This window comes from Triplophysa rosa, linkage group LG25, assembly GCF_024868665.1.
Source record: "Triplophysa rosa linkage group LG25, Trosa_1v2, whole genome shotgun sequence".
Taxonomy (NCBI): Eukaryota; Metazoa; Chordata; class Actinopteri; order Cypriniformes; family Nemacheilidae; genus Triplophysa; species Triplophysa rosa.
The window spans coordinates 1,396,981-1,422,204 of record NC_079914.1 but is presented as its reverse complement, the minus strand read 5'-3'; the positions used below and the strand labels follow the sequence as shown (position 1 = coordinate 1,422,204).

At 44.1% G+C, this 25,224-nt stretch overlaps 1 protein-coding gene across 1 annotated transcript in view; it reads right to left on the bottom strand.

Moving 5' to 3' along the window:
- Window positions 1–12,287, bottom strand: part of LOC130549216 (polycystic kidney disease protein 1-like 2) — a 47,340-nt gene extending 35,053 nt beyond the window's left edge. The window contains exon 1 of the mRNA XM_057326435.1: window positions 12,221–12,287. Coding sequence (XP_057182418.1) covers window positions 12,221–12,287 — 67 coding nt within the window. The remainder of the gene's footprint in view (window positions 1–12,220) is intronic.
- Between the last annotated feature and the right edge of the window lie 12,937 nt (window positions 12,288–25,224).

The window sequence follows — 25,224 nt, the reverse complement described above, 5'->3', positions numbered from 1 at the left end:
TTTTAATCTTGCATACACTACTCTTCCATAATATAAATCTTCAGAGGGTTTAGGCTGCATTAGTTAGATCAACCGGAACCAAAAACACAACTGATGTACTTGTTGCATCAAAGAGTACAGAACAGTACTCTACTCTCAGCCAGTCTTGTCTCATTGTTCCAAGGTTACCACAGCGAGCAGGATGCAGTTCATGGCCTGACCTGATGGTAGAGCGGAGAATGGGAAGTGGGGACCTGACAAGAGCTGAGATGATAGAGCTGGATAAAGAAGGACGCGGTCTCTTGACATGTCTTCACCACAAAACTTCAAATGCTATTAGATTATTAATGATAATCTTAAACTATAATTTATTTTATTATTAAGTTTATTTATTTTATTTAGCCTTGTTGTGCAAGTTCTCTGGAGCTTGTGCAGAGGCAGCAGCTTTTGCCAGAGGGGAACTGGAATCCCCTGGTTGGGCCTGGGTTCTCCTGAGGTTTTTTTTCTCGATTAGAGTTTTGGGTTCCTCGCCACCGTTTGCATACTGTTTTTGCACTATCTGCCTGACCGGGGGGGCTGCTTTAGAATCTTAAAGTTTTACTTAATTAATATTGCATATAGGAATTTATTATCTGCTATATTTGACCTGTGCTTCTCTCTCCTTTATCCTAAATGTGTGCTCTCACTGAGCGTGTGTGTGTGTGCGTACTTGTCTGTGTACGTACGTGTGTGTGTGTGTGTGTTGTGTGTGTGTGTGTGCGCATCCGTGTGTGTGTGTGTGTCTCTATGTCTATGTGTGTTAGTACGTGTGCATATTGTGTGTGTGGAGTGTTTTGTATGTGGGTATGTCTGTCTTCTGTGTTTTCAACCTTTTCTTGTTTTTGCAGGTACAACTTTATAAGCAAAATAATTAGTCAATATGTCTCATGTACAGCTGCTTTGTAACAATGAAAATTGTAAAAGCGCTATATAAATAAAGTTGAGTTGAGTTGAGTTGAGTTGGGAGCTGATTGGATGTTCACTAAGAAAACTTCTAAGAGTATAATAAAACTAATATGAAAAGAGTTTCAAGACACAACAAACGTTAACATTAAGGAAATCACAAATGCTTTGGATTATTGTTTAAGACAGACATAAAAACAAGAACAACAATACATGGAATGTATTGAATATATGTACATTTCTATAGAGATGTATTTAGGATTGTATGTCTGTCCCCAAAGTGAGTAAAGAGAGTTCATCTCCCTTCATTCCATTCGGTCGTAAAATACTCTTATCTTGATGGTTTGGTGTGGGTTGCTATGGCCACCAGAGATCTGGTCCTGAGCTTAGTGTTAGTTGCAGATTGCGGGTAGACCCCCTGGCATCTAGCTTTCTGGTTGGGTGAGGGGTGTTGTTGTTATATTTAAGAAATATAAATAGTTATTGCTTGTCTGATCGGTCTCCGGCACTACAGCAATGATAACAGAATTTGGCTTATATGGTCAAATTTCTTTGATCTAGTGAGCACTTTGGCTGCTGAATTTTGAACCAGTTGTAGTTTATTCAGAAGTGTTGCAGGGGATTCCCCAACAAAGAATTACAATAATCTATTTGTGAGGTCATAAATGCATGAATATGCAAATTAAAATTTACTTTTTGTTTCCTGATAATGTCTCCAAGGGGAAGCATGTAAAGTGAAAAAAGGATGGGCCCTAAAATTGATCCCTGTCGCACTCCGAATTTAACCCGAGATTTATGTGACATTTCATTATTTACGTAAACAAAGTGGTAGCATTTGGATAAATAGGATTTAAACCAGGCTAATGCCTGACCACCAATGCCAACTAGATCTATCTATCTATTAGAATGGAATGGTCTATAGTATCAAAAGCGGCACACATGTCCAGTAGGACTAAAAGAGAGATGGCGCCGCGATCAGATGCTAGAAGATCATTTGTCACTTTAAGTAGTGCTGTCTCCGTGCTGTGGTTGGGCCTAAATCGTGACTGAAATTGTTTATATAAGCTATTATCCTGCAGGAATGTGCATAGTTGCCTTGAGACTACTTTTTCAAGTATTTTGGATAAAAAAGGTAGGTTTGAGATTGGTCTAAAGTTACCTAATTCTACCGTATCGAGTTGTGGCTTTTTTATAAGGGGCCTGATGACTGCTAGCTTGAAAGCTTCTGGGACATATCCTAATGTAAGTGATGAGTTATAATACTGAGCAGAGGTTCAGTTACAGCAGAAAAAACTCTTTCAGTAGGTTATTGGGAATAGGGTCTAACATGCACGATGACGATTTAGCTGCTTTTATCAGTTTTGTGAGTTCTTTCTGACCGATTGCAGTGATTAAATGAAGCTGTTCACGTGGGGTTTTGTTACTGAGTGTATTAGTGAATGCTTCATTGGCCGGCCTCACAGCTGAAATATGTTCTCTAATGATCTCAATTTTATTAGAGAAGAAGTTCATAAAATCATTGCTACTGTGCGGTAACTTAACATCTAAATCTGTCGAGGATCTACTTTTTTTCAGTTTCGCAACTGTGTTGAATAGGTATCTAAGATTATTATGATTTTCCTCTATTCGTTTGCTAAGATATGCAGTCCCAACTGTTTTCATAAACTGTCTGTATATACATACACTCCCCTTCCATGCATCACAAAATACTTCTAATTTTGTAGTTTTCCATCTACGTTACATTTTTCTAGTAGCTTTTTTAAGGGCAGAGGTGTTATGGTCATACCATGTGCTTTTACTTTTATCTTCTTCAACCGAAGGGGAGTGACAGTTTCTAGGCTGTTAGAGAAGACCGTTACAGCATCAAGGTCTTCTAGGTTGTTTGCAACATGACATATTTGAGACAGGTCTGTATATTCAACTAAACGTATATTCACTGATATACTGTACATTGCTTTTTTGCAAGAAAAGTCAAATACATACATTAAAAGTGTAGTGTTTTGTACCATAAACCCGAGGATTTTGTTTAAATCACTTTTGGCCACTGCTTCAAAGGAGAACATATGTCATCAGATAGTAAATAATTATGTATTAATTCAGTAGGAGAACAGAAGTCATCAGATAGTAAATATTTATTTAGGCTATTAATTTAATTTCTTATTAAATAATTTCATATTTTAAGGCTATAAAAATCAAAATGTTTATTGAATTAAGAAAAACCTTAAATGCATTGGTCATCACAGATTGGCCCGAGCTCAAAACAAAAAGGCCTGAGGGCATATCTTGAGAAAAAGGCCCCTGGTAACCATAGCCCTACATTCTTACAGGGGCTACAAGAAGGTCACGGTTGAAAGGTCAAAGTAGGTAGATCGTAACCACAGCTGTGCGCAATGAGTAGTAAATATGCTGGCCGTGTGTGACCTTTAGAGTCAGCGCTTCTACGAGACCCTTTCTCCCAGATCACATCTGGCCTTGATTCCTGAAACTCCAGGTATCAGAGGAGAAAATATTACCTGGCTGATTGTTTGTTAGTCCTTCATTAACCCAGCTCCACCCCCACCCTTTTGCCCCATCATTAGCCTAATGATTGACAACTCAAAGGCTCCTGTGATCGAAAGCCGGCACGGGCCAACGGAACAAATTTTGTTCCTTATCAATAATATGTAGCTGAATCACAAGTCTTTGCTCAGGTAAACAGCAAGATTATTTCAGTTGTACAAATCAAGTTATTGGTTTTCTAGTAATGTAAAAAAAATCTTTGGTTTGCTCACTTAAGAACCGCTGACATCACATGTGTTTTATAGTGCTGTGAATACAATAATTTAATTACAGTGCTATAGATTACAATACTTATTTTTTACAGTTTGTCATGTAAAAATTGATCTATGGTATCTTTACATTACAAGCTGTGTGGTATGGTCACTTGTCATGTATGGTAATATTGTTATAATATTGTTATTCTTTTAATGTCCATCTAATATCAATTTTAGATCATTGTCCAGTTATAAAAAAATGGTGTGTGTGCCCAGGGAATTCCATTCATTACTGTTGTTTATGTCCTTACATGTTAAAAGGCTAGTTCACACAAAAATGAACATTCTGTCATCAATTACTCACCCTCAGATTGTTTCAAACCTGTATACATTTCTTTGTTCTGTTGAACACAAAGAAAGATACTTGGAAGAATGTGAGAAATTTTCTGGGACATCATCCACTACCATAATAGTTCCTGACCTGTGCACTCACGTAACACAAAGTAATTTATACAGGTCAGGGATTTTCCTGGCTCAAAATGAGGCTGAGGTGGTGCCATCCTGATCTTGTACACACACACGCAGGCCTACCGTACCTTTAAGTGGCTTAACCAAAGTGACTTTGAGTTTGACATATTAAAAGTTCTAATAAAATTAGATAAAAATGACAATTATTAAGTTATATAAAACATTACTTTTATTCAACCAAACAGAAATGTTTTTTTTAAATCAAATAAAGATTTTTTATCATTTCAACTAACTTTTCAGCCCACAATAGCCAACTGAATTAACCAGTCTTTCTAAATGAGCAAAGCTCATTCACATATTGCATTCTCCGTGGTTTACTTTAAATGAGTCATATTGCACGGCTAAAACAAATATTATTGTTTGTTTTAAATGTAACGCAATGTGTTGTTACGGGTTCTCTTCGTCTAGGGTAAAGAACGTAACAAGGTCGCGTGGAGAGAGAGAATGGCTGAGGTCTCCAGGTCCCAAGGTATCACACAACACACAAGTTTGAGTTAAAGATGTAACAAAGGTTTATTTTTCTTACAAGTCCATAGGAAAAGACTTGTGAAGGGAGAAGCCACAAAAACAACAAACCAAAAGAATTTTTCCTTGGGGTTTAAGTGTCTTCCTACCCCTCCAACAAAAAAAAAGAAAAGCAAAAGACAAGGCTCTGCTCCCAACTCCCTTGCTACAGAAAACAGGAGAGAAAAATGTTAGCTGTAGAAAAAAAAAAAAAAAATTATGGGCATCCCCCAACTTGCATTTCATAGCAAGTTAACAATATAATTTTGTGCAATAAATGAGAATATAACAATTAACAGATTTCATAAAGAAAACAAAATAAATCACAGAGAATACACCCGGCCACCAGCTCTGGGTTAAGATCTGACTGATTATATTTTTAAAACTTTTAGTCCCATACCTCAAACAGGCAGTTTGGGAGATAATCACCTCTTACAACCTTTTTTTAAACACCCTCTCTGTTTCACTACAAGAGAAGCTATCAACTCAGACACAACTTACAAAAAACAAAACTGCATCCCTACACACTAGTAGAGTCCTTTTGGGATCACACCCATTCTTCGTAAACTTTGACACCTGGAAACCAACAGCTTTTGGGACACCGGAAAGCGCTTCAGTCTTTGTTTCTGTCTCTCTCTCCCAGCAGGCTGGTGCTCACAGGTTAAGTAGCCTTCTTAACGAGCTGTAACAGACATCAGGTGGTACTGCTGAATCTGTTAGGCAGACAGTGCAGAGAGAACAGCACAACTGGGAAGCAAAACACAATTGCATCACAACAGGAAAATCTTTTTACATTTCTTTATATACATACGTCCCAATGGACGTAATAGTGTATACACCATTTAAAGTTTAAAAAACGTTGTATTTTCCACACACCGTGCATGTTTGTATCTCCTCTTTGCCCCGCCTCTCTGAAACGCAAACGCAACTTGGAAAGTTGGACCATTTATCATTGTTTACAAGCCTCTTTTCCAAAAGTTTCTGGAAGACGCTACTGTAAAAATGAATGTGGGTACAATTTCTGGTGAAGCATTGGAAGTAGTGTATTGCAGCGTTGAATAACTTATTCTGATGACAGAAAATGAGACTGTGACTCATATTTTGAATTGTAATATTGTTGGTTTCATGTGGTAATATAAAAAAATAATTTCAAAACTGATGTTCGTGGCTGCGAAGCTTATTTCGCGTCTTAAAAAAGAGCGCTTCACACACAGATCTAAAGTCAAGACGGACTGCTCCTGTGGAGGACGGTACAGTTTTTTAAAGACAAACTTTAAAATGTGGACCGCCTATCTCAAGCAAATAGATAACAAACATTAAACATCACTTAGACTGAATGTGCTCAAACTGTATTTTAAAAGGAGTTCGCCGTTTTAAAAGAGAGTTCAAAGGGAATCATGTAATCATCAATACGCTGTATGGTCTTAAATAAAAACAAGAGACAGTAAACAATATTTACAAGGAGTCTTTACTGTATTTTACATAAGTGTTGTCAAAAATCTGTTGGAATCTATCACATCATGTAATGTGAACTAAATTTCTCATCTGATATGCTTGATGTAAAGTAGGTATTTCTTCCACTTATCATCCTAAAAACAAAATGTAGAGAGAATGTTTAAAAATGTAAAAAGGTAGCTTTTTCACTTGATCTTTAGTATAATGTTTATCAGATGAATGGCCAGCTGACGATACAGCAGCTTTATAATATATGCACATGGTCCGTGTAACGCTTTGCAGTTCGCTTTTAAATACAAAAAATAATGATTTACCACACCCTTAAATAGCACACAATCGACATCATGTAAAGATGTTGAAAACCCTCCATAATTTTCAAATTGCTTATTGGGTTACTGTCACAACAATTGAATCAATAAAGTTGCTAAATGTCCTCCATCAAGTTCTAAAATCATCAGCCCATTCCTCTATAAAGTAGTGATGGTATGTTGATGTAGCTGAAGTGCTGTCAGTGTGAAAGTGTACATCCTGCAATTAAAGAATGACTTGAAATACGGCAGAAACATGTTTGTTTACATTGAACCGGAAGTTTCACCCATCATTCGTGCAAAGCATCGTGGTGCGTAAGAAACTTATGGATAGGCGGAGCAAATCCCACCTTCGTCGACCCCTCCCTTTCTGATCAGGTAAAGGGGTCATATGACACGGCTAGAACGAATATTCGTTTTTCGATTTGTTTTCGATGTAATGCAATGTGTATACACGATTTAAGGTTCAAAAACGCTGTATTTTCCACATACCTTGCATGTTTGTATCTCCTCTTTGCCCCACCTCTCTGAAACGTGCTGATTTTTTACAAAGCTCATCGCTCTGAAAAGCCAGGTGTGCTATAATTGGCCAGTTAATCAGTGCGTAGTGATTGGTCGAATCCTGCTTACATGTGATGGAAATGTAACGCCTCTTACCATATTTGGAACCTCAGGTTCCAAAGCACCTTACTTGCGGTCTTAGTCAAATCATACCACGAACTGACGTAGATTTTTGGGTGTGTGGTTACACGAGGCGTTTCAGGCAGGTCTGGGTGAGCATTCACTTTTAGATAGAATGCATCTTTTGTTTCGACACTTTAATTTTTGCAATTTTATGTGTCTAATACATGCATGGGCAACTTATAACACACCAAAGACACAGAAAAACACATATTCGTGCCATATGACCCCTTTAATCACGTAAAGACCTTACACAATGAAGCATTATGCTTGTGTTACCTTAGAATGAGGGGGGAGAGGTGGAGTGAGCCGTTGGTTGCATTTCGCAACCTCACCAATAGATTCCGCTAGATTTCACTGACTGGTCCTTTAACAGGAGGCCCGTAATGAATTTTTCACCCATTCCTTCATAAGTTTCTTTCAATGCAATTCTGAGAGATGTCTCATATCATGTGTGGTTCAGATTTAATTAGCCTATGTAGCGCATAAATGCTATGTGCTGAAATGATAATAATACCTTTTTACTTCTTTAAAAAGGGGCACTCCCCAAACACCTTGGCGAACGAACAGACAGGGACTCCCCCAGAACGTGAGGGGATGCTTATATGTCTCCCGGATTCTGGAACCCAAATGTTGACAGGTATGGATAACAGTAAACCAAGTTTATTTAGAACAAATCAATATCAGAGAGATGTTACATCGAATCAATTGAATTCAAATGTTTAACCTTCAGATGTAAGGCTCGGGCTTCATTATAGCCAGAACAAGCATACTCCCCTGAGGGCGCTTAACTAAATGCTAAAATGACAAAATTAAAATAAAGCTCATATTGAAACCTACAAAAACAAAACCAACAAAAACGTAAGATTATAAAATGTGGTTAAAACAATCGGTTGGCTTTAATTACTGCATATGAACATACATAACAATAAGAGAAATATGACATTGTACAAAAAGGCCATCAGTAGCCTATACACTGTACACTGAAATACGTACAAAAAACACATAACTTAACAATAGATACCCAGAGGAAATAAAGAAAACACAACAACAAAAACAAATACAAAAATATGGTGCAGTTTCATTGTCTATTTACAATTTGCAGATACAAGTCTTTTAAGCTTTTTATTTTTGCATTTATATAACCTATAACAGCACTGTCCAACTGTTGATCCATACAGTATCAACAGATCCATAGACGGCACTATTTCTGCTGCCCTGCATAGCTATTACACACTTGGAAAACATCAACAGTTATGTCAATATGTTATTTGTGAATTATAGTTCACTTTCTGTCGGTCTCTCGACGTTGTGTCGAACCGACATATGGGGTTCGTCCCTGAGAACCAATCGCTTCCGACTACTTAGAAAAGGCCAATGAAAATTGGCAAATGAAATTTGCATGCTGGACTCCGCCCCGGACATCCGGGTATAAAAGGGAGACGGCGCGCATCATTCATTCACCTTTTGTTCTTCGGAGCCTTCGCTGATGAAGTGCAACTCTTGCTACTTAGCAAATTCTACTTGCCGGTTCTACGACGTGGTGCAGCGGACTGTCCCTTCCTGCAGCGACTTCCCCTGGGCGTCTCGGCGGTTCCAGAGGTGTTCGAGCTGCAGACGGTGACTCACCGTCTGCATTCTAAAAGAGCTAATTTCTCCAGCGTGGCATGTCCCGCTGTTCTCGTGGGTGCGGTGTCCTCATCGAGGAAGGGGACAAGCACGATGTCTGTGTCAGGTGTTTGGGGGTCCAACACGCTGAGACAGCCTTCATGGACTCATCTTGCCCGCACTGCGGTGCACTCCCGTGCCTCTCCCCCAGCGCTCACGGTTGGACACGTGGTTCTTGGGCTCTGAGCGCGACTCCAAGCCGCACCCAACCCCGGTTCCATTCTTCCCGGAGGTGCATGAGGAACTGACGAAGACGTGGAACACACCCTTCTCGGCGCGTACACGTCAGACCGGTTCCGTCGCTCTCTCTTCCCTCGATGGTCGGGCGGCTAGGGTGGTGGAACGTACAGTCGCGGTGGCCTAGCGCCCACTTTTTCACAAAAAGAGTTTCCTATCTCCCTGGGTGTTCTTCACAGCCGCTCTCACCCTCTGTCAGACGGTGTTCGGCCACTCGACGTTGCGTCTTGGCGAGGCGCAACATCGAATGTATTTTGCAGCCCTCAGCACTCTCAAATCGACGGTGCGGGGACCTGCATCGCCAGGCAGGCAAACCAGCAGAGCCAGTCTTCTTCCCGGGGGCTCCCCGGCGAGAGACCCGCACTGCCAGCCATCGAACCACCCCCCGGGGGGGTCGATGAAGCAGATCGTTCCCTTAGTCCCCCTGTCACGGTCCCTGGGAGCTTGGCTCGAGCTTCCCACACCGTCACGGTGGCTAAGAAGGACGATCCGTCTCGGCTACGCGATCCAGTTCGCCAGAAACCCGCCCAAGTTTCGGGGCATCCTCGTCACCTCGGTCAGAGGCTGGGATGCTCCCGTACTACGGAGCGAGGTCGCCACCCTTCTGGCGAAGGGTGCGATCGAGTCCGTCCCCTTAGCCGAGATGTCCAAGGGGTTTTACAGCCCTTACTTCATCGTCCCCAAAAAAGGCGGGGGGGTGCGCCCCATCCTAGATCTGCGTACCCTGAACAGACACCTGCACAAGCTGCCGTTCAGGATGCTCACGCAGAAGCGCATCCTGGCATCCGTCAGATGTCAGGATTGGTTCATGGCAATCGACCTGAAGGACGCTTACTTTCATGTCTCGATTCTCCCTCGTCATCGCCCGTTCCTACGGTTCGCTTTCGAGGGTCGGGCATATCAGTACAGAGTCCTCCCCTTCGGTCTGTCTCTGTCTCCACGAGTCTTTACGAAGATCGTGGAGGCCGCCCTCTCTCCCCTCAGGGAGAGAGGTGTGCGGGTACTCAACTATCTCGACGACTGGCTTATCTTGGCTCACTCGCGAGATCTGTTGTGTGCACACAGGGACCTGGTGCTCCGGCACCTAGATCGATTGGGACTACAGGTCAACCGAGAGAAGAGCAAGCTCTCCCCCGTGCAGAGCATCCTCTATCTTGGTATGGAACTCAACTCTGTCACCATGACAGCGCGACTGTCCGCAGTACGCGCCCAGTCGGTGTTGAACTGCCTGGATCATTTCACGCAGTCGGCGGTTCCCCTGAAACTTTTTCAGAGGCTCCTGGGACACATGGCATCCTCGGCGGCGGTGATACCCCTCGGGTTGATGCACATGAGGCCGCTTCAACACTGGCTCCTGAGTCGAGTTCCTTGGAGAGCGTGGCACACCGGCAGCAGGCAGATGGTGATTACGCCTCGCTGCCGACGCACCCTAACCCCGTGGTCTTCCATGACCTTCCTTCGGGCGGGGGTACCCTTAGGGCAGGTTACGAGGCATGTCGTGGTGACAACGGACGCCTACCTGCAGGGTTGGGGTGCAGTGTGCAAGGGGCACACAATGTCGGGGCTTTGGACGGGCCCCCGCCTGCACTGGCATATCAATTGCCTAGAGTTGTGGGCTGTGCTACTTGCACTGAAGAGGCTGCTGCCTCTCGTGCAGGGCAAGCATGTGCTGGTCCGGTCGGACAGCACTACTGCAGTAGCGTATATCAATCGTCAGGGTGGCGTTCGCTCACTGCAGTTAACACGACTTGCCCGACGCCTCCTCCGGTGGAGTCAGCAGGTGATCCGCTCCCTGCGTGCCGCTTATATCCCAGGCGACCTGAACCAGACAGCCGACACGCTCTCTCGTCAGTCTACGCCTCGTGGAGAGTGGCGACTCCACCCCCGCGCAGTCCAGCTCATTTGGGTGCAGTTCGGGCAGGCCCAGGTAGACCTGTTTGCCTCCCTCGAAACCACCCATTGCCCGCTTTGGTTCTCTCTGACCGAGGGACCCCTCGGCACGGATGCCCTAGCGCACAGCTGGCCGCAGGACAAGCGGAAGTACCCCTTCCCCCCAGTGAGCCTCATTGCACAGACGAGGAGATCCTGAGTGGTCTGCCCCCGGCGGTGGTAGCTACCATTTCTCAGGCTAGGGCACCTGCCACTAAGCGACTGTACGCCTACAAGTGGCGCCTCTTCTTGACCTGGTGTGCTTCTCGAGGAGAAGACCCACGGAGTTGTGCGATCGGGTCCGTGCTGTCCTTCCTACAAGAGAGACTCGAGACAAACCTCTCCCCCTCCACAGTGAAAGTGTATGTACCGCCATTGCTGCTCATCACAACTCAGTTGCTGGAAAGTCTCTAGGACAGCACGACCTGGTCATTAGATTCCTAAGGGGTGCGAGGAGGCGTAACCAGCCTCGTCCGCACTCCATACCCTCTTGGGACCTGGATGTAGCCCTGACAGGTCTCACCAGGCCCCCCTTCGAGCCCCCTAGGGGATGCCTCTCTTCCTCATCTCACGATGAAGACGGTTCTCCTTTTGGCGCTCGCCTCCATCAAGAGGGTAGGGGATCTACAGGCTTTCTCCGTGTCCCCTGACTGCCTAGAATTCGGACCCAGGGATTCTCACGTTATCCTGAGACCTCGGCCCGGCTACGTGCCCAAGGTTCCCACCGCTCCCTTTCGGGACAAGGTGGTGAACTTACAGAACTTACCCATTGGGGAGGAAGACCCAACCCCGTCCGTGTTGTGTCCAGTACGCGCGCTGCGCCTCTAGTTAGACCGCACACAGAGCTTCAGGAGCTCGGATCAGCTCTTTGTCTGTTTCGGAGGTCAGCAACAGGGGAGAGCTGAGCAATTCCATGAAAATGTCAACCTTACCATGAAAAAATAAAGTTTCTACTAAAAGAACAAAATCATTTTTAATTTGTCCATTTAGGCCTGCTTTATATTGTATTAATGTACTTCAATAAACATTTTAAGAAAATTGCCTTGATTTCCCACCCACATCAGGTATACAACAATGCCAAAATTACATTTTCCACCAACCATTTTTCATGCTTTCTGAAGAGGGATCAAAGGCTCCCCTTTTTGTACTTTATGTTTAAAAAAGGCATTTTGCAGAAAGATGAAGGCATGTCTGAAAAATTCAGCTCTTTCAAGAGCAGCTGCACACCACTTTTACCATAATCATCATCTCCTGCAACCACACCGACCCAGGTCCAGTGCAGCAGATGCAGCAGACGGGCCATGGCCNAATACACTCACTCTGTCTTACTATTACTGCCTTGTGAATTTATAATGGCTATAATTAGGATGTCACAACGCCTCACTGCTGTGTCACGTCCATAACGTTTTAAAGTTTAAGTTTATGTCATATAATAATTACAAATACAAATAACTTGAAACTTAATATACAAAGCCAAATATGTATGTTGATGATTTTAAACAACAATTCATCTCACTTATTTGCTCTGAACAACCATAATAATTCGTTACGGGCGTGACAGTTTTAAGCACGTAATATGAATCATGTATCACAGACGCAGATGACATGTTGTGATCTGTTTTAAATATCATAATATTTGTAGTACAAATTATTTTGTCCTATAACATTTTATAAATTACTAACACTATTAATTAATAACAAATTATGAGAACGTCGATATCATAGGGATATACAGATCGCCACACTGTTATTGTGCTTGCAGCATTCGAATAGCGTTCATCTGATTGTTTACGTCCTACCTTAAAAGGCAAGCCTCTCTAGTTGATGCATTTTCCCTCGCTTTCTTGCCCGTGTCCTGAGAGACCTAGCCGGGTTTCCATCCAAAATTGCGAATTTAGTTAATGCGCAAAATTGGAATATCGCATGCATAAAACATTTGCGAATAAGCACCGTTTCCATCCAACTAGTCACCGTCACTTCCTAATAAACTGCCACTAAATATCAGTAAGAAAAGTAAGAGAAGTCACTGAATATAATAATTTTCATAATACTTGCGCAAGCAGACGATTACGAAACACATTAAATGCGGTGCTTTTGTGGATGCCTGCTGTTCGGGAAACACAGTCGTGATAGTTCTAAGAGGCATTACAGAAATACTTTGACGACTTTGCTCAGGCATTTAAGAATGACCATCACAACATTTCTGATGCTGTGTAACAAGATCATTACTCTAGTTAGTCAGGTTACGCCGTCTCTTAGTGCAATTACGTGACTTTTTGGAGGAATTTATTCGGCAAATGCGTTTCCATCTCCCATTATTCGCATTAACCCTTTTTCGAAAAAAAGAAAAACCACCTCAAGCGAGCGTAAAAACATTTTTGCGAATTAAGGGTTTTTAATTCGAAATTTGCCGTTTCCATCACTCGTTTCTGATGCGAAACTTCAAAATGCGAATAAAACCAGAGTGATGGAAACCGCTTATATGTCGCGTCTCAGTGCTCAGTCACTAACCGATATCCGCGCTCCAAACGCGCCGCATGCGCATCTTTAAAAGTACAAAGAAAGCGAGCATATTCGCGCTCTAAACGCGCCGCATGCGCATCTTTAAAAAGGCGAGCATATTCGCGCGCCACTATAGCAGATCTTTGAAAGTACAATGAACGCGAGATTATCCGCGCAAACGCCGCCACTCCGTCACGGTCTCCTTGAACGCAGACGCTGGTTACACATTAATAATATGTGAAATCCTATAATTTGCAGTGTGGCTGTTTTGTATGAAGTTGATGAATTTTGCAGCCGAATCTACTGATATCTCGGAGGACAATATCCGATTAAAGTCTCTGATTGTGGTTGTAAAGCATTTGTTCATGATTTTCCATAGTCGGGTAAGTGCCGGTTTCAGAGCTGTCACCGGCGTAACGGAGATAATTTCACGGGCGTAACATTGTTTTTTCCTTATGAATGCAAACACATTTATTAAAACAAAACCAATATTTCATGTTATATAAAGAGCCATCACTTCTCCATTTGTTGCGTGTTATTGCTTTTGGTTTGTGCATTTTAATTCACAGAATTTCAACAAAGCTTCCTGTCTCCCAAAAACGTGTGTCTTTTTTTTGTCACGTCCATAACGCATTATTTTTTTCCTTTTTTTAAACAGAAAACTCGTGCATATACTGATTTTTTTCTGATGTCTGCACTCTATTGTTAGGGCTGTAGAAAAATATAAACAGATGGTTCAATATATTGGTAACAAATTAATTTTCTGGGAATTTAAACTTCAAGTTTTGACTGCAATTGTCACATCCATAACGCTGGAATTAGCCAGCTGTTCCAAGCAGAGGTTGGCCCACTGGATTGTGGACGCTGTCAAGGCAGTTACCAATCCCTAAATCGCCCGTGCCCCCTAGGAGTGAGGGCCCACTCCACCCGGGGTGTTGCCTCCTCTTGGGCCTTGGCACGGGGGGCCTCTCTCGCAGACATTTGCAGAGCTGCGGGTTGGGCTACACCCAACACCTTCGCGAGGTTTTACAACCTCCGCGTAGAGCCGGTGTCAGCCCGCGTCCTGCATGGCCACATGTAGGACCGGCAACTGGTAGGGTGTACGCCTGTTCGGTTCTTTTCCCCCTCTCTCGAGTGGGTCAGTATACCGTTTCAGCCTCCATTCTTTCCCCACTGGGCGAAGAACAGGCACTCCATCCATCACTAAGCAAGCACCCTCTGGGGCGGGCTGGGCAGAGCAGCCCTGCCCCTTAGGCCGGGTATCTCCGGAGTTATTCGCAACATAGCTCTAACCGGACCTAGTGCTACCAGACGTTGCAACTCCCCAGTAGGGCGGTTCCGTCTGATGTATCCTCATGCTGGTTCCCACCTTGGTAACCCATGACCTCCCCGGGTGGACCTCCACCTCGCGGTTTTTCTTCAGCCGCACTTTCTTCCCATGAGTTCTTCCCCATCGGTGAGACCATGTTGGTATCTCCACTATTCTCCTCCCTGCGGTAGGAATGGTCTCTGTAGCGCATCCCCCACTTGAGGAAGTAGCGCTTACCCAGTGCCTTACGGTTCCGGGCGGCTTCTCGCTGTTAGAGAAACAAGGCCGCCGCCTGTGAGGCCGAAGGTAGGGGCCTTCCCACCTTTCAAGAAAGCTCTGGGACCCCCTACCTACCCACTGGTAGGTTACAATTTCGCGGTAGCGTTCACGGCTGACACGCCCAGGCCAGTCACCGTCGCTTCGTTGAGATTGTGACAGGGCACAGTGTTATGGCGTTTTCCATTGGAACCCCATCTGTCGGTTCGACACAACGTCGAGAGACCGACAGAAAGGGAACGTCTCGGTTACGTTTGTAACCTCGGTTCCCTGATGGAGGGAACGAGACGTTGTGTCCTCTTGCCACAACACGTGCTGTCCACTGCAGCAGTCGTGAGAGGTCTCAGGCTCCTCAGAACTAAGGTGAATGAATGATGCACGCCGTCTCCCTTTCATGCCCGGATGTCCGGGGCGGAGTCCGGCATGCAAATTTCATTTGCCTTTTCTAAGTAGTCGGAAGCGATTGGTTCTCAGGGACGAACCCCATCTGTCGGTTCGACACAACGTCTTGTTCCCTCCATCAGGGAACCGAGGTTACAAACGTAACTGAGACGTTCTACCAGAAAGACTCGGAAGGCAAAATGTTTGGCAATAAACATTTATTAAACAACTGATCACAACAAGGTGCGAATATGGTAAATGTATATAGTTCTTTGGCATAGGCTCTGTCCGTAGCTCGCATCCAGAGGGTCAAAAATGTCTGCACTTCCTGCCTGAAGATGAAGGCAGGGGCGCAGCCAACCCCCCTGGGGTTAATGGACAGGGACCATCCTGGTGGTGGTGGGGAGGATGGGGGTGAATGTCTGCTGCTTCAACTGCAAACACAAACAGAGGGTAAGTGCGATCTTATATATTCCTGTGTTAGATGGTGATTGGTTAGGTGATGATTGGTTAGGTCTATACGTAGTGAATGATGCAAGATTGAGTCTTCCTGGCAGAACTTGCGCTGAAGCTTACATTTCTACCAGAATGACTCAGAAGGCAAAATGTTTGGCAATAAACATTTATTAAACAACTGATCGCAACAAGGTGCGAATATGGTAAATGTATATAGTTCTTTGGTATAGGCCCTGTCCGTAGCTCGCATCCAGAGGGTCAAGAATTCCTGCACTTCCTGCCTGAAGATGAAGGCAGGGGCGCAGCCAACCCCTAAGAATGGTTGGGGACTTGCCTCTGGAGCGGGGCCTACCCCTAAAGAATTGAAGAAATAAATTTCTACCCACCGGCTGAAGTTTCTTGGGGTTCCTGAGAAACGAGATTAGAATAAAATTGTTAGTAAGATATCCAACGTAACATCCACCGAGCCGTGAGTGACGCTTGTATTATAGTCATACTCTAGTGAACCTTCGTTGTGTGGAAATGTTGTGGATGTGGGAGGTTGTGAGGGAGCGAAAGGGCCATAAAGGTTGGTTGGTTACTTGTAGGGGACTATTCTGAATATCCGTTGGGGATTATAACTGTGAAACTAGAGCGTCGAAAGACCACGACATAGAGACAAGGCCTCGATAGGCCACAACATAGAGACGAGGCCTCGATAGGCCACAATGTGTAGACGAGACCTCGATAGGCCACAACGTGTAGACGAGACCTCGATAGGCCACAACATGTAGACGAGACCTCAATAGGTCACAACAGAGACGAGGCCCCGATAGGCCACAACATTGAGACGAGGCCCCGATAGGCCACAACATAGAGACGAGGCCCCGATAGGCCACAACATAGAGACGAGGCCCCGATAGGCCACAACATGGAGACGAGGCCCCGATAGGCCACAACATAGAGACGAGGCCCCGATAGGCCACAACATAGAGACGAGGCCCCGATAGGCCACAACATAAAGACGAGGCCCCGATAGGCCACAACATAGAGACGAGGCCCCGATAGGCCACAACATAGAGACGAGGCCCCGATAGGCCACAACATAGAGACGAGGCCCCGGTAGGCCACAACATAGAGACGAGGCCCCGATAGGCCACAACATGGAGACGAGGCCCCAATAGGACACAATGTGAAGACGAGGCCCCGATAGGCCACAACGTATAGACGATGCCCCGATAGGCCACAACATAAAGACTAGGCCTCAATAGGCCATGGCATAGAGCCGAGTGTTGGGGGAAGCAAGACACCACCACCAGTAAATACATGAAATACCTTAGTCTTGACTTGAAAGAGCTTGTTGAGCTTCCGTGATGGTTCTGGAGTCCAGTCTTATGTAGGACTCGAATGCAGATGACGACCATCTGCCCAGCAGTTTTATTGTTGCTGTTGAAATTTTGGCCTGGAAGGCATCGCTGGGAACAGTGCGCAGGAAAGTGTGAAATCTGCGACTGTCACTGAGACAAGCACAGGACGCAAAGTAACTCACCTAGACAGATAGAAATAGACAGACGAAGCATAAAATTGTAGAGTGGGCTGTTTTACAGAGACCTCTGATTTTTTCTACCTCAACCTGAGAATCTTTTCTGGAACAGCGTGGTTTTAATATGAATAAATACTTTTAATGTAACTAAATCCAGATATTATTTCCGGATATGTTCTAAATCCGAGGTAGTGTAAAAATGAATTATTTTAGTAACATGGGAAATTCATGAATAATGTCATTTGTTAATCAGAAAATAAATACACAAAATACAAAAAGTCCCATCTAAACTGTAGAACACAGATAACTGTATATTCTCAGAGATTCACAGTGCCAACATTTTAACACCTGTTTGAAGGACTAGAATACTCATTTAATAAATAAACATACTGTATCAATACTTATGTTCACCATTGCCAAAGTCACAGTCACACAAATTTAGACCCAATAATTAGGGTTGTCCATTTTTACCCAACCATGGGTTGAAACAGCTCACGGTTTTAAAAACAAAACAGCACAGTAACATTCCCATACATTTGAACAATTTATGTTGTTCACACAACAAATCTCATCGAGTAAATCATTATCACAATTCATTATTCATGATTTTAAAAACATGACATTGTGAGATTTGTGTTGCAAGTTGCAAGCATCGTAATTTGATCAGAATAAAAACCAGTTGCTTCATATAAACACTTTAAAGGGAGAAAATAGTACTTTATCAATATCAGTATTTAGGGATAATTAATTATACCATGGGGATATCAAACACTCCCAGTGTGTCAGCCACCACCATTGAGGCAGAAGAACGGGCATCTCCGATAATGACAGGCACCATCGGGGCTCCATTGCACTCTTCTCCTGACATTTTCTCCTCCTGTCCTGTTACCAAAGCTAAAGCAGCACTCAGGGTTGTGCCTTCAGCAAGGCAGGTGTCGGCTATAAGATACCCCAGAGTAACATTCGGGAGCAGGACGGGGTCCTGATTAATCTCCTCCACTGTGAAGATCATTGCTTTTAGCCAGCGGTATGAACGAAGATCAACACTGAGAAAAAAAGTCAAATTTAGTATGAACTGTTGCATTAATTTAAGGATGAACTGGATAATTGGTTCAGTTAAATTGTGTATAAAATGGTTTGTCAGGTAATCTATAAATACGCCCCATGTACTCACATCCGTCATTTTTATGTTGGGTAGATCAGGAGGATGTTACCTCCTTAATGTAAGCATTGCACTTTTTTACAATTAAAGCTGAATTATATTAAAAATCCACATTGTTAAGCAGTATGCAACCCTGTGATTATGTACAGTTTATATACTCACCTTTTGCAGTGCTCTCCATGCTGTAATCGTATAAAATCATGCTCAGGCTCTGGTGCTTCAACATGAACAGGAAACAAACCACCAATGATCACATCTCCTTCTTTATACAAACTCTCTGACACAGATCTACCCCACAGACCACAGGACAGGCCAGCACCACATACCCGGACCATCTCAACAACTAACCCCACCACCCACAACCACACCATCAAACCCATCACTAAACAGAGAGAGAGAGAGAGAGAGAGTGAGACTGAGTCAAGAATTGCAGGACCCTGCAAACAATAAAGGGTTGGATGATAACCCCCTTTTGTAGACTTAATTTTGCCTGAGGCAAAAGAACATGCAACAGGTAAACAGGTGAGTGGGGAGATGTTTACATGTAGTTTTATCAAAGCCATGTTATGCAAAGCATTGGAGTAGAGAATAATGTCAATTAAAAGGACTGCAGCAAAATATATTTTAATGCTGATAAGCAAAAAAAAAAGCAAACAAAACAGTTTTGTGTTGTTAGTCAATGTATGTGTGACAGTTATAGTCTTTATTTGGTGTTTTCATTGTGTTCTTCCTTTGACCAAGTTTCTGTAAATCAGTCATTCAGTTCACTTGTGTTCATTGAAGAATTCCAGTCTGGATTTAGAGCATGTCACAGTACAGAGACTGCTTTGATCAGAGTTACAAATGATCTGCTATTGGCGTCTGACCAAGGTTGTATCTCGTTATTGGTGCTGCTAGACCTTAGTGCTGCATTCGACACCACTGACCACAGCACACTCCTACATAGACTCGAAAATTACGTCGGCATTAAAGGAATAGCTTTGAAATGGTTTAAATCTTATTTATCCGACCATTTTCAATTTGTAGCAATAAACAATGAAGTGTCACGCAAATCGCGTGAGTACAGTACGGTGTACCACAGGGCTCAGTCTTAGGGCCTCTGCTCTTCACATTATATATGCTACCTCTAGGAGATATAATAAAGTGACACAGAGTTAGCTTTCACTGTTATGCTGATGATACTCAACTTTATATTTCCTCGAAGCCTCATGAAACACAGCAGTTCCATCGAATAATGGAATGCATAGTCGATATAAAAAACTGGATGAGTAACAACTTTTTATTACTGAACTCGGACAAAACGGAAGTGTTACTTATTGGACCGAAAACTGCTATAAGTAACAACCAAGAATACTGTTTAACTATTGACGGATGTTCCATAAAACCCTCGTCGTCAGCAAAGAATCTTGGCGTTCTATTCGATAGTAATCTGTCATTTGAGAGCCACGTCGCCAACACCTGTAAAATTGCGTTTTTCCATCTTAAGAATATATCTAAACTACGTCATATGCTGTCAATNTCACGGCTGACACGCCCAGGCCAGTCACCGTCGCTTCGTTGAGATTGTGACAGGGCACAGTGTTATGGCGTTTTCCATTGGAACCCCATCTGTCGGTTCGACACAACGTCGAGAGACCGACAGAAAGGGAACGTCTCGGTTACGTTTGTAACCTCGGTTCCCTGATGGAGGGAACGAGACGTTGTGTCCTCTTGCCACAACACGTGCTGTCCACTGCAGCAGTCGTGAGAGGTCTCAGGCTCCTCAGAACTAAGGTGAATGAATGATGCACGCCGTCTCCCTTTCATGCCCGGATGTCCGGGGCGGAGTCCGGCATGCAAATTTCATTTGCCTTTTCTAAGTAGTCGGAAGCGATTGGTTCTCAGGGACGAACCCCATCTGTCGGTTCGACACAACGTCTTGTTCCCTCCATCAGGGAACCGAGGTTACAAACGTAACTGAGACGTTCTACCAGAAAGACTCGGAAGGCAAAATGTTTGGCAATAAACATTTATTAAACAACTGATCACAACAAGGTGCGAATATGGTAAATGTATATAGTTCTTTGGCATAGGCTCTGTCCGTAGCTCGCATCCAGAGGGTCAAAAATGTCTGCACTTCCTGCCTGAAGATGAAGGCAGGGGCGCAGCCAACCCCCCTGGGGTTAATGGACAGGGACCATCCTGGTGGTGGTGGGGAGGATGGGGGTGAATGTCTGCTGCTTCAACTGCAAACACAAACAGAGGGTAAGTGCGATCTTATATATTCCTGTGTTAGATGGTGATTGGTTAGGTGATGATTGGTTAGGTCTATACGTAGTGAATGATGCAAGATTGAGTCTTCCTGGCAGAACTTGCGCTGAAGCTTACATTTCTACCAGAATGACTCAGAAGGCAAAATGTTTGGCAATAAACATTTATTAAACAACTGATCGCAACAAGGTGCGAATATGGTAAATGTATATAGTTCTTTGGTATAGGCCCTGTCCGTAGCTCGCATCCAGAGGGTCAAGAATTCCTGCACTTCCTGCCTGAAGATGAAGGCAGGGGCGCAGCCAACCCCTAAGAATGGTTGGGGACTTGCCTCTGGAGCGGGGCCTACCCCTAAAGAATTGAAGAAATAAATTTCTACCCACCGGCTGAAGTTTCTTGGGGTTCCTGAGAAACGAGATTAGAATAAAATTGTTAGTAAGATATCCAACGTAACATCCACCGAGCCGTGAGTGACGCTTGTATTATAGTCATACTCTAGTGAACCTTCGTTGTGTGGAAATGTTGTGGATGTGGGAGGTTGTGAGGGAGCGAAAGGGCCATAAAGGTTGGTTGGTTACTTGTAGGGGACTATTCTGAATATCCGTTGGGGATTATAACTGTGAAACTAGAGCGTCGAAAGACCACGACATAGAGACAAGGCCTCGATAGGCCACAACATAGAGACGAGGCCTCGATAGGCCACAATGTGTAGACGAGACCTCGATAGGCCACAACGTGTAGACGAGACCTCGATAGGCCACAACATGTAGACGAGACCTCAATAGGTCACAACAGAGACGAGGCCCCGATAGGCCACAACATTGAGACGAGGCCCCGATAGGCCACAACATAGAGACGAGGCCCCGATAGGCCACAACATGGAGACGAGGCCCCAATAGGACACAATGTGAAGACGAGGCCCCGATAGGCCACAACGTATAGACGATGCCCCGATAGGCCACAACATAAAGACTAGGCCTCAATAGGCCATGGCATAGAGCCGAGTGTTGGGGGAAGCAAGACACCACCACCAGTAAATACATGAAATACCTTAGTCTTGACTTGAAAGAGCTTGTTGAGCTTCCGTGATGGTTCTGGAGTCCAGTCTTATGTAGGACTCGAATGCAGATGACGACCATCTGCCCAGCAGTTTTATTGTTGCTGTTGAAATTTCGCGTTTAGCGGCTGTCGTGGCTGCTTTGATCCTAAAGGAGTGTCCGGTATAGAGGAGGTGCGATAGATTGCATGTTTCTGAAACAGTGGCTAGTTGTGTTCTGAACCAGGCTTTGGTGGCGGGAGTGCGGTTAGGTAAAATGAAAAGAGGAGAGTGGTAAGGTGTTATGAGATGGACTTTAAGATAGTTCATCATTGAAGTGAACGGACAGAAGCTGTTGTTGATTCTAGGGAGAGTTATCGTGACGCCGGATCTTTGTGTGTCATTTTTTGAGTGTTTGAGGAAGAGTGAGAAGACGTTGGAGGAAAACTGAATATCAGAAAGAGAAAGGCCTCGTGAAATGATCGTAATTTTTTGAGTCTGAAGTAAATTCCCCTGGGCGCATGAATCCGTAAAAAGCTGTGAGAAACATAGCCTCTAGCAGGGTATTGACGTATGAGGGGAAAACACCGTTGCATAGGGAAGTAATTAATCTGTGTAGTACAGATAGGGTGATGGGTTTACGTTTATCTGGAGGATTGGTAGATGATTTGGATAAACCATTGAGCAACAAGCGCACGGAAGGTACGGTGAAGAGACTCGGATAATTGGGGTTGAAATATCTGGCGTAGAATTGAATGCTTGCCAGCAATCTACGGATAAAGCAGATTTTTAGATTACGATTCTCATGGTTGTAGACTAGGAAGGAGCAGACTGTCGTAATCGTGATGGGAAATAGGGGAATTTGGAGAGAGAAACAAAACATGGTGAACTGAGACCAGGCGGAGGTATAGGCATTTAATGTGGATGGAGCCACGCCTTTAGCTATATAGCGTCTGACCGATATTAGGAGATCGTCTAATCTAACGTTATGTCCTCTAGAGTGGGGCAGGGTATTGGGTCCTGATTGGCTGAGGGGCATAGCCGTCTGAAAGCCTGTAAACGAAGACGAGACAGTGCGTCAGCTATGACGTTGCGGTGGCCTGGAATATGTACAGCTTTGATGATAAAATTATGGAGGACTGACTACCATCGCCTCATTATCGCAGAACATCGTGATGCATTTACGAGACCACGCCGAACCCCAGATGACGCTCGCTACCGCTAAAGGATAGATCTCGTGAAGAGCGGACGAAATGAAACCTGAAGCCGGTTTGGGGAATTCATTTGGCCACTTTTTGGCGAACCATTGGCCTTGAAAAAATCCTCCAAAGCCTATTGAGGGGGCAGCATCTGTAAATAGTTGTAAATCTAGGGACGATACAGAAGCGTCGTCGTAAAAGAAAGATATTCCGTTCCAATTATTTAGCAGGTAGGACCAAAATCTGAGATCAGAATGACTTCCTTCATCTAGCAAAATCAAGTCATTTAGATTAGGTACAGAATGGGTCAGGGTTAACATACGGGAGATGAATGATCTTCCTTGTGGGATTATGCTAATGGCAAAGTTTAAATGCCCTAGCAGCGAAAGCATGTCTTGTTTATATGCTACGCTGCGCGATGAAAACTCTTCCGTGAAGGACCGTATTCTTTGGAGCTCATGGCTTGGGAGCGAAGCTTTCATTTTATCTGTATCAAGTAGTATACCTAAAAATTCTAACGCTTTAGAAGGGCCCTGTGTTTTCTCATTTGACAGAGGAACTCCGACGTCGTAAAAGGTCTGCTTGACTGTGTCGAGAATGGAAGTTTGGGAATTAGCGAAGTCAATAAGCAAAACATCGTTGAGTAAATGTAAGATGAAGGGCAGTTTATAGACATGCAGCAGGATCCAACACAGAGCTTCGGAGAGGCAATTGAAAATGTGAGGGCTCCTTCTGCAACCAAACGTGAGTTTCGCTGTGTAATAAAATTTTGACTCCCATTTTACTCCGAAAAGATGCCGGTCTGCAGGGTGTATTGGTATATTCTTGAAAGCGTCCGTAATGTCGGCTTTGGCTAGCCAAGCTCCTTGGCCGGCTATCTTTATTAGCTGGATGGCGTTATCGACTGAGGTGTAATACAGGGAGAATGGTTCTGATGGAATGCATTTGTTGACGCTTGCTGTCGTGCTAGAGTGCGGAGAAGACATGTCGAAAATGAGGCGTTTTTTACGAATATTTTCGAGTAGCGACGCCGAGCGAGTTGATGCGAAACTGGGAATAAATAGGAGAAACGAATGGGCCCATGACATAGCCTTTATTGACTTCTTTCTCTAACAGTGCTGAGACTATTTCTGGTTCAGATAGAGCAGATTGCAAATTCTTTGCCACGAAAGAGGTTGTGAGATGGGATGTGATCCCGACCCGAAATCCTTGAGATAGCCCGGTAATTAAACAATCAACGAAGCATGGATCGGGGTGTGTAGAGAGGTAGCTTGAGAGGACTGGGACGTTAATAGGTGTAGATGTGTGACTAATCAGAATTTTTTCCGAGTGGCAGCCTTCTCTCGGATTGCAGGCCTGTATCGACATGTGCAGACTGATTTCGGGTGTGGATCCTTGCAAAAGCTACAAATGTGGGCGAATTTGCATTGGAGAAAAGAACAAACAGATTCGTTAAAGTTATTACATAGAGAAGTTCCGTTAAATTCCAAAATATTGCAAACCCTAGCGTCTGAACGCTGTCTTACTTTTCCAGCACCAAGGACAGAGGGCGAAACTGGACTAGCGGCTGTTTTGGGGCAGAAATGTGCAGAGTGTCCGTGAGAGCTGCATATTGTGCATGTTAGTGTAATTTGGCCTCCAAAATGACGGACGAGCAGCTCTGTGTCTATGATGGACCAGTCTATTCTCGAGTTAAAGAGAGCGATTAGGGAGGAAGATTTTGCTGAGAAGGAATTATGGTATATGTGTACCCCCGTAACGTTGATTGAAGTCTGCCATTGTTGCTAAATAGAGATAGAGATCTAGTTCTTCCCTCCTGTCTGGAAATACTTGACACAGAATGTCTCTGTAAACGCTGAAAGCGATTAAGAATTCGTCGAATGACAGGTTGCGTTGCAGTCTAAGATCAGAAGTTTTTAGAAAGACTGCCACGTCACCGCAGTCGACCATTTTCCTGTTGGCTGCAGGCGAAGGTAGTAGAAGTGTAGCCAAATTAATGTCCTTACCTTGGATGATGTTATTCATTAGGAGAGGGGACACTGTGGCTGTTGCAGGTGAGACGAATCGCCTACCGAAAGCGTGCGCTGGGACTGCAGTGGCGAGGGTGAATTGATGCGTCGTGTTTTTGATTGGAGGCCTTTAACTGT